General features: G+C 40.7%; 1 protein-coding gene and 1 long non-coding RNA gene across 2 annotated transcripts; one reads left to right on the forward strand and one right to left on the reverse strand.

The window, feature by feature from the left end:
* The first annotated feature begins 269 nt into the window (after positions 1 to 269).
* LOC139022836 (uncharacterized) lies at positions 270 to 2,350 on the forward strand. The gene is made up of 3 exons (XR_011473892.1): positions 270 to 319; positions 541 to 573; positions 2,287 to 2,350. It is a non-coding gene; the product is annotated as an uncharacterized lncRNA (long non-coding RNA).
* Positions 2,351 to 3,214: 864 nt separating this feature from the next.
* LOC111949951 (low choriolytic enzyme-like) lies at positions 3,215 to 4,232 on the reverse strand. Its single transcript, XM_023967308.2, has one exon. It carries the CDS (start codon positions 4,140 to 4,142, stop codon positions 3,357 to 3,359), a length of 786 nt encoding a protein of 261 aa, XP_023823076.1. The 5' UTR covers positions 4,143 to 4,232; the 3' UTR covers positions 3,215 to 3,356.
* Between the last annotated feature and the right edge of the window lie 6,745 nt (positions 4,233 to 10,977).

Consider the following 10,977-nt stretch of genomic DNA (forward strand, 5'->3'; position numbering starts at 1 on the left):
TTCAGTAATCATAACATCAGCAACCATCATAGTTCAGGTAATCATCTCAGGCCAACATCATAGTTCAGTTATCATACTCCAGCAATGTTACATCATATTGAGTAAATTGCATGCTCAGCAACAATCATAGTTCAGTCATCATTCATGAATCATAGTTTCAGTAATCATCTCAGCAACATCATTATTTGTACAGTAATTTTTTAGTAACATGCTCAGCAAACATCCAATAGTTTCAGTACATCAATCTCAGCAAATCAATATTTTCTAGTAAATCATCTCAGCAACATCATAGTTCAGTAATCATCTCAGCAACACATAGGTTAGCGATTGTAATGCAGGTCTTCTAAGCAACCATCATACGTCATCAGTAATGCATCATCAGCAATCATATTTCCGAGTATCATCTCACAACATCATATTTCAGTAAATCATCTCAGCAACATCAATATTTCAGTAATCATCTGCAGCAACATCATATTGGAGTAATCATCTCAGCAACAATCAATAGTTAAAAGTATCAATCTCAGCAAACATCTATAGCTTCAGTAATCATCTCAGCAACATCATAGTTCAGTAAGGTCAAGTTCTCAGCAACATCATATTTGAGTAAATCATGTTCATCAAGCACATCATAGTTCTAGTAGTCATCCAGCAACATACTGAGATGTAGTATACCATCGTTTAGATAATCATGGTACTCATGCAAACATCAATAGTTTATCAGTTTAATGCTCTCTCAGACACTTCGATATCATAGTTTTCAGAGTAATCGCTAATACTCAGCAGCATTCATATTTGTCAGTAATCATATCAGCAACATCATAGTTCAGTTTCATTAGGTTCTGTGCAGCACATCTTTATTTCCAGTTAATGCATCTCAAAGGCAACATCATAGTTCAGTAATCATTGTTGGCTCTGGCAATTCTATCATATTTCACGTAAGTATACTATTGTCTTCTGCAGGCATTTCATATTTATCAAGTAATGCATAAATCTCGAGCCAACAATCCATAGTTAGTTTATCATCTGCAGCGCTCATTTACATGCATTTATGTATTCACTAGTATACTCATTTCTTAGCATTCTCTAATATCATATATGTTTCAGATATTAATCCATTGTTACTCAAGCATCATAGTTTCAGTAATCAATCAGACGCTAACTACTTCGATATTTAGGTTTTACCGAGTAGATTACATTCTCAGCAAACATCATATTTTCAGTAATGCTATTAGGTGTTCTTCGCAAGACAACATTATATTTTCAGTAATCCATCTCAGCAACATCATAGTTCAGTAATCATCTCAGGCAAACATCATAGTTCAGTTAACTCATTCTCAGCAACATCATATTTCAGTAATCATACTCAGTCAACATCATAGTTCAGTAATCTCACAATCATTCGTACATGCAACATCATATTCAGTAATCATACTCAGACAAACATCAATTTCCAGTAATCATCTCAGGCATCAGATCTATGACTTTCCATATTAAAGTAATCAAAGTTCTCAAGCAACATCATATTTTTCAGTAATCATATTCATGCAACATCATATTCAGAATCAATTCTCAGCTAACATCGCATCTTTCTATATTATTGGTCAATCATCTCAGCCAACATCATATTTCAGTTTTCTAGAACATCATTCTTCAGATATCTGAACGAGACTTTCGATATATGATTGATGAAATTTAAGCCAGCACATTCGTCAGACGAATCTACTCTATGGGTAGTCTCTCAGCTAAACATTGTTCATATCAGTTCAGATAATTCAACATCTCAGCAACAATCATAGTTCAGGTAACATCTACAGCAACATCAATTTCAGTGAGTATCTAGTCTCAGCAAACATTCTATCATGTCAGTTAATTTACAGGTCTTCAGAACAATTACATCATATATTTTCCACTCAAAAAAAAGTATTTAAATCATCATCAGCACATGCATAGTTCAGATAATCATCCTAGCAACATCATTATTATACGAGTTAACTTCAAATCTCTGCAGACATCATTAGTTTTTTTGTCTAGATTAATCATCAGCTTTGTTTTTATTTTTAGGTTTTAGGTATTGGTGTTTTCGTTTGAGTATACTTTGGTTAGCTCAGCAACAATCATATTCAAGTAATCCATCTACAGCAACATCATAAGTTCAGTAATCATTCAAAGCAACATCATGGAATTTCAGTAATTACATTCTTCAGCAACACAATCATAGTTCAGGTAATCATCTCAGCACAATCATAGTTCAGTAATCATACTCAGCAACCCATCATATTTCAGGTAATCATCTCAGCAACATCATAGTTCAGTAGTCATGCTCAGCAAACATCATAGTTCAGTAATCCACAGCACTCTTGCAGTCAATCATCCACATCATATTTGCCGTAGCCCTTTCCTGTAGTCAAATGACCAAACTGCGCTCTAGTGATCTCATGGGTGGAATATTATTCATATTTTTTATAATTTCATAATTAATAAACATTATTCAGAAAATTCTGTATTTCTATTTCAAACGGTTTTGTTATATTTCAGTCTTCTGTGATGTATATAAAGTTTAATATTGGGATGCAAACTCAAAATTTAATACATTTCAACTCTATATCCGACATGGTACAGGTGTCTTTTTAAAGTCCATTACCATGTGTGTGAGGTGCATASTTTTGTTTCAAAGTAGATTTGCTTAAAATTAACAAGAAACATTATTTTCCTCTAAACTAATGTGATCAGCGTCATAAATGGCCAGTGGCCATGCGGTGTAGGCGTTGGTTAACCACACGACTGTAAGCATCATGACGCCTGTAAAGTCTCCCATATTTAGTGCTCGACTTGGGCAGGAGCTCACCGGAACTGACTACCAGCACCTCACATTTTCTTCTGCTTGGGTTCCTGTTCCTCTTCTAGAATATTATCTCAAAAGTCTTGCCCATGTTGTACTGTCCTATTAATGCAGTTCATTTTCATGGAAGTATTGGAGCTTCTCCTCCCTCATCAGCTCATCTCTCCAGGTGAACATCACACCCCCCACATTATTAAAGACAGAAAAACATGAGGATCATTTTAAGATGGCTAGTTTAACAGGACTAGCTGTGAGAACACTCTGCAGTTACAATTCTACGTAATAACACCAACCCCCAAGAGCTGCAGTTAATAATTACAGTACCCAATCAGATGGATAAATATCCTATTAATAAATATCAAACTCATGCACTTTTATTTACCATAACCATGCTTTATTATTACCAATGTGATTAAAAGGATACACACAAACATACAAACTTCCAACAATAAAATACGTCAGCATATGACAGCATATCCAGCATCACACATTTTCAACAATGGCGCTCTTCCTCTTAGCATTGGTAGAGCTTGTTGACCCTCAGGACATCAATGTCGGACATGCCCTGTCTCTGTCCGATGGCCACAGATGGGTCTGGGATGGGAGAGATGGTTTCCTTTCCGTAGTTGTTAGTGTAAGCGGTTTTATCATAGTGCATGACAGAGGAGTAGTCGTATGCAGTGTTCAGGTTGTTGGTGTCCTGCYTCTGGAAGTTCTCGACGGCGTTGTCATAGATGTATTGCCAGTTGATCTTGATATACTGGTCACGGTCACTCCTGTTGTGCTCGTGGTGAAAGCCCAGGGAGTGAAGCAGCTCATGCTGGATGATACCATGTTGAACACAGCCAAACTGTGCAAGAGACAATGTCTGCCTGTCCCCAACAGTCCCCATGGTACCAAAACACCCACCGCTGCTCTGAATGTCCAGGTAGGCAGTCTGTTTCTTACGTGGGATGAAGCGGATGCAGGTCTTGCCATGGAAGTACTTCATGGCCGTCTCAATCGTCTCTACCTCCAAGCTGGAATATACAGCGCTGAGGATGTAAGGCACATACACCAAGCCGTCGGATGACTTCTTCCAGAGACAGCTGTACTGGCTGCTGAAGCACTTCATGGCGTTCCTGGTTCTAGGAGCCAGAATGTCTCCTTCCAGCAGCAGCTCATTGGTTCCGTTGTTGGACTCCAGGATCGCTGAAGTGATGGACACATGGTCCGGCTCAACATGGACCTCATTTTCACTGGCCTGTGATAGGCCCAGCAGCAGCAGCAGAAGCAGGCTAAGAGTGGGTCTGTGGTCCATCTTTCGTCAGAGTATGGAGTTACTTTKGATGGATGGGTCCTTGGCTTTACCTGTGGAGGATCCTAAAATGGCTCATTCACCAAAGCTTGATGCCAGTGTTCTGTCARWGCTGAGTTTATATACAGCTGTCCCATAGGTGTGASTGTGTAGGATTAAGGGTTGGGGATGATGCTCACTGTCTTGGAAAAACAACCAGAGGGAGTACTCCACAACCTAACCCACTGTTTCAACAATTCATCTGTGTGGGTCAAATTACATTACACTTCAATTTCTTGAGGTAGAAGTCATCTCTATTACAACCAAGTATCCAGGATCAGATTACCTCATCCTACGATCATAATATTAACCATAAAGGGGATCAGATTACCTCACTGTCTGATCATAATATTAACCATAAAGGGGATCAGTATTACGCTTCTTCATCCTTTACGAGATCATAATATTTTAAACCATAAAGGGGATCAGATTTTACGCTCACTTAGGTACTGATCATAAATACTTAAACCGAATATAAGGGGATCAGAATTACCTGTTACTGTCTGAATCATAATAGTTTTATACCATAAGGGGGTGCAGATTACCTACTGTCTGATCATATTATATTAACTCAATACAGGGAATCAGATTACCTCACTGTCTGATCATATTATATTAACCATAAAGGGGATCAGATTACGCTCACTGTTCTGATTCATAATATTAACCATAAAGGGGATCAGATTACGCTCACTGTCATGATCAATAATATTATACGCGATAAAGGGATCAGTATTACCTCAACTTGTCTCGATCTTATATATAGGTTAACCATAGAAAAGGTGGATCAATGATTATCCGTCATCCTACGATCATTAAATATTGGATGTTATCCATAAAGGGGATCAGATTACCTCACTGTCTGATCATAATATTAACCATAAGGGGGATCAGAAAGTATCTGACCATAGATCAGTGGTTAGGGACAAACTATATCGAATCCATTCCTTTGGAACACATGTTTGGTTTACATTGGGTGTGACAAGCTTAATGAGATGGATCTCACTTAGTTGTGTTGTTTTAAAACAACCATTAGAGCCCAATTCGGTGGCAGTATAGAATAATAGTCATTTGTGTAGCTCAAGCACTTTAAAATCTAAAAACTGTCTCTACAGAGAAACTTAATCCTCAGTGATGCTATGGTGCAAACTGTGTATTGACTTTCCTAATGCTACGCATTTAGTGAGATTTCAAGCATATTAGCACACCATTTCCCACCCGTCACTTAACACACACCCTGATTAGAAGGCTCTGTGTGTGTAAATACTAGTGTGCTTGTGTGAGTACATGTATAGAAAAATATTGCAGGAGAGTATGAGAGGGAGAAATCAATAGTTGTATTACTTGGCTACTGATGAAATGGTGTGACTGATTAATTTTGTTATGTTAGCATCATTAATAATTCCCATGCAGTTATTTGAACTTGGGTGCCTATAGTGTATCGTGCTGATTGACGACAGGACCGTACGCTGTACCCTGGGTCTCGACCCCGCCCTGTGCAACTGGGTCCTGGACTTTCTGATGGCACGCCCCCAGGTGGTGAGGGTAGGAAACATCTCCCCCCGCTGATCCGCTGATCTCCCCCTCAACACTGGGGCCCCACAAGGGTGCGTTCTCAGCCCTCTCCTGTACTCCGTGTTCACCCATGACTGTGTGGCCATGCATGCCTCTAACTCAATCATCAATTTTGCAGACGACACTACAGTGGTAGGCTTGATTACCAACAATGACGAGACGGYCTACAGGGAGGAGGTGAGGGCCCTCGGAGTGTGGTGTCAGGAAACTAACCTCACACTCAACATCAACAAAACAAATGAGATGATCGTGGACTTCAGGAAACAGCAGAGGGGATGCCCACCCCCCCATCCCCATCGACGGGACAGTAGTGGAGAAGGTGGAAAGTTTTAAGTTCCTCAGAGTACACATCACGGACAAACTGAAATGGTACACCCACACAGACAGCGTGGTGAAGAAGGCGTAACAGCGCCTATTCAACCTCAGGAGGCTGAAGAAATTTGGCTTGTCACCAAAAACACTCAAACTTTTACAGATGCACAATCAAGAGCATCCTGTCGGGCTGTATCACCGCCTGGTATGGCAACTGCTCAGCCCACAACCGCAAGGCTCTCCAGAGGGTAGTGAGGTCTGCACAATGCATCAACGGGGGCAAACTACCTGCYCTCCAGGACACCTACACCACCCGATGTCACAGGAAGTCCAAAAACATAATCAAGGACAACAACCACCCGAGCCACTGCCTGTTCACCCYGCTATCATCCAGAAGGTGAGGTCAGTACAGATGCATCAAAGCTGGGACAGAGAGACTGAAAAACAGCTTCTATCTCAAGGCCATCAGACTGTTAAACAGCCATCACTAACATTGAGTGGCTGCTGCCAACATACTGWCTCAAATCTCTAGCCACTTTAATAATTAAAAATAGGATGTAATAAATGTATCACTAGTCACTTTAAACAATGCGACTTTATATAATGTTAACATACCCTACATTACTCATCTCATATGTATATACTGTACTCTATACCATCTACTGCATCTTACCTATGCCGTTCGGCCATCGCTCATCTATATATTTTTATGTACATATTCTTATTAATTCCTTTACACTTGTGTGTAAAAGGTAGTTGTTGTGAAATTGTTAGATTACTTGTTAGATATTGCTGCATGGTCGGAACTAGAAGCACAAGCATTTTGATACACTCGCATTAACATCTGCTAACGTGTATGTGTATGTGACCAATAAAATGTGATTTGATTTGTTCACATACCACCTCTGCACAACAGTAATGAATCAAACTAGGGTGGACAGACTAGTGTGACACAGGGTCAGGTAAGAAAATGAAATGAAAACAAATTTACAAATTTCGGACATTTGAGTAGTCATTTTGTGTCAAAATCTATGAAAAGAACAATACGGTGGAGAAAAAAAAAAAATTTAAGCCCCCCTTTTTATGCCAATTATTATTGCTGATAAAGTAGTCATTTTCAATGGAGAACTTACTATAAAATATAGAGGACCTATCAGATGATTTCTTGTTTATTATGCACAAATGATGTTAACCAATGTGTTGMTTATTCATGATTCATGAACAGTAGCATGGGACAAGTCCAGTGCTTTGAGAAGGGGGAGTGGTTAGAGACAGGAAATTGTTTAGAGCCACGGGTTTGACTGTGTACAGGGATTTGAAAATACTATAAATGTGACAGCCAGCTCTGGGTTGGAGTAGAGCATCCTCATCGAGAGGAGAGAGGAAAGGATAGGGATGAGGAAAAGAGACAAAGGACAAGCAGGAAGGAGAGGAGAGGACATGGAGGATATCGGAGCTCAGAACCCTGTGCTGGAGAGGAGAAAGAGAACGGGGAAAAAGGAGGGAGAAAGAGAAGGGGGAAAGAGGAAGGAAAAAGAGAAGGGGGAAAGAGGAAGGAAAAAGAGAAGGGGGAAAGAAGAGGGTGAGTGACAGGAGGGGAGTAGAGGAGAGGGACAGAAAAGCTGCCAGCAGTGCTTTAGACAGTGGAAGGAAACGCAGGCTGACAGGTAAACCCAGGAGGATTGACCAGCCTGCATCCAGCTGTCGGGTAGAGCTCATCTGGTAGCACCAGAGCCCACTGCCACTCACACCACACGTACCCATGCACGTCAACCAGCCAGGGGAAGAACAGGACAGGAGGAGCCCTGCATATGTTCATGCTGGTACATGTGTGCCCCAAGCACACACTAGGCTCTTCTAATGAGCAACATGTTATCATAATGCAGCGTGCAAGGACATGGGAGTGATTATCATCTGACACACAGTGGATTTGTTACCATGCCTGTACCTTGTCCTCTTGTTGATGAAAAACTAGTCCATCATTATACCAAATTATGTCAGTTGCACCTTATTATTAGTATTGGGTTAGAATGTAGAACAAAGTGAATGGAGGTGGATTCTGTCTCAGGGGATGTAGTTATGTCTCTGTAACTATGCATACATACTGGTAACATCATGTAGGTCATTCCCAAACACTACACCACTATGGTTTACTGTTACACTGAGATACACCAGTTAGACTACTGCCCTCTAGTGGTTTCTTTAGATTACAGATGGGACCAGAGATAGGACCAGTGTAACAATTCAGTGATAACAGCCAGACAATTTAACCTTCACAGACAACTCGGCCTGGAGGACAGCAGGCGGGCGGTGACCCCTGGACAACAGGAGGGGAAAATGGCATCAAGGATATTTCAAGAAATGTAATTAAGTGGTTATAAAATAGAAAAGAGACAATGKATTTTCTTTGTCCCCCAAGAACAAGTTTACAGGCCCAAGAAAAACAGTTTGCCTGTCTGTGTATTGATCGAGGAGTGTATTGATTTGTTGCTAAGCTGTGTAAGTTTGTTTAAGTTGGATCTATGGAGTGTGAGCACAACTATCTTGTTCTGAAAAGCTAACACAGATGGTGATGGGAGGGCATGTCCCCCAAAAAATGGGGGGGTTACGCAATGATTTTCAAATGTTTCAAATGTTGATGGGAATGAACTGATATAACAGCCTCTGCCAGCAGGTGAGCTGATATTGAATCAAGTGTAACTGCATGAACTAACAGCGTAAGAGCTGAACATTTCTCTCAACAGAGCGCAGAAAGACACATAAAGTATTGTACAGTACTATAGCGCTTGCTATTTCATTAGGTTAGGTGCTCAAAGGATTTGTGCTGTGGATGCATAGCCGTAATGAAAACATCATCCTTTGCAGGGCGCAACAATCACTGGGAACGGGGGACATGACACCTCCACATTCTGAAATTGCCTTTATTTCGCCCCCAGCTTTATCAATGCGCTGTGATACAAAAGACAGCATCGGTGTGCATTAGGACCATGCGAACATCTCAGAGCGGTTAGGTAGGCTGTTTGGTGGTAGGTCAGGTAGGCTGTTTGGTGGTAGGTCAGGTAGGCTGTTTGGTGGTAGGTCAGGTAGGCTGTTTGGTGGTAGGTCAGGAAGGCTGTTTGGTGGTATTACCCGGCTGGAATTTGGACCATGTGAACAGAGGCAGCTGTTGTCTGTGTGTATTGTGCTTTTTCTCCAAGTTGTAAAAGCAATCATAGCAGAAACTGGCTACGTTTTATTTGGCTGATGCAGCTGGCAAGGTTACTGCTTTTTGATTTAACAAAAAAACGTTTTATTCACAGTGCTGATTTTGTAGTGTAACTGACAGGAAACGTTACCTAATGCGTTAGCTAAATGTTTCATCCCCTCTCGACTGAATTTCTGTCTGAAATGAATGAACTAGCTACAGTTGAAGTTGGAAGTTTACATACAACTTAGCCAAATATATTTAAACTCCGTTTTTCACAATTCCTGACACTTAATCCTAGWAAAATTTCCCTGTTATAGGTCAGTTAGGATCACCACTTCATTTTAAGAATGTGAAATGTCAAAATAATAGTTGAGAGAATTATTTATTTCAGCTTTTATTTCTTTCATCACATTCCCAGTGGGTCAGACGTTTACATAAACTCAATTAGAACTTGGTAGCATTGCCTTTCATTTTTTTTACTTGGGTCAAACATTTCGGGTAGCCTTCCACAAGCTTCCCATAATAAGTTGAGTGAATTTTGGCCCATTCCTCCTGACAGAGCTGGTGTAACTGAGCCAGGGTTGTAGGCCTCCTTGCTCGCACACGCTTTTCAGTTCTGCCCACAAATCTTCTTCAGGATTGAGGTCAGGGCTTTGTGATGGCCACTCCATTGACGCTTTTCAGTTTGCCCACAAATCTTCTTACGGATTGGGTCATAGGGCTTGTATGGCCACTCCAGTACCTTGACTTTGTTTGTCCTAAGTCCATTTTGACACAACTTTGGAAGGTATGCTTGGGTCATTGTTTCCATTTGGAAGACCCGATTGGTGCGACAAGCCTTGTTAACTGCCTGACTATGTCTGAGATGTTGCTTCAATAATATCCACATCATACTTTCCTGCCTCATGATGGGCCAATATATTTTGTGAAGTGCACTAGTCCTTCCTGCAGCAAAGCTCCCCACAACATGATGCTGCGCACCTCCCGTGATTCACGGTTGGGATGGGTGTCTTCGGCTTGCAGCCATCCCTCTTTTTCCTCAAAATAAAGTTGGTCATTATGGCCACAGGACTTTCTTCAAAAATACGATATTTTTTCCTCATGTGCAGTTGCAAACGTAGTCTGGCTTTTTAATGGTGGTTTGAAGCAGAGGCTTCTCCTTGCTGAGTGATCATTTTCAGGTTATGTTGGATATCGGAATTCGTTTTACTGTGGATAATAGATACTTTTGTACTGTTTCCTCCCAGCAATCTCCAAGGGTCATTTGCTGTTGTTTCTGCTGGGATTGATTTGCACTTTATGCGCACCAAAGTACGTTCTACTATAGGACAACAGAACGCGTCTCCTTCCTGAGCGTTTGACGAATGGTGGTCCAATGGTGGTTTATTCTTGCGTACTATTGTTTGTAAGATGAAGCGTGGTTACTTCAGGCGTTTGGAAATGTCCCAAGGATGAACCTAGACTTGTGGAGGTCTACAATTTTGATTTTACCAATGAATGTCAAGCAAAGAGGCACTGGATTTTGCAGGTAGTCCTTTAAAATACATCCACAGGATAACACCTCCATTGACTCAAATGGTGCATTGTGTCATTAATCAGAAGCTTCTAAAGACTGATCCTCATTTCTGGAATTTTCTAACTGTTTAAAAGGCACAGTCAAGCTTAGTGTATGTTAACTTCTGACCCACTGGAATGTGATAGTGAATTATAAGTGAAATAATTTGT

Source organism: Salvelinus sp. IW2-2015, linkage group LG22 (assembly GCF_002910315.2).
Source record: "Salvelinus sp. IW2-2015 linkage group LG22, ASM291031v2, whole genome shotgun sequence".
NCBI lineage: Eukaryota > Metazoa > Chordata > Actinopteri > Salmoniformes > Salmonidae > Salvelinus > Salvelinus sp. IW2-2015.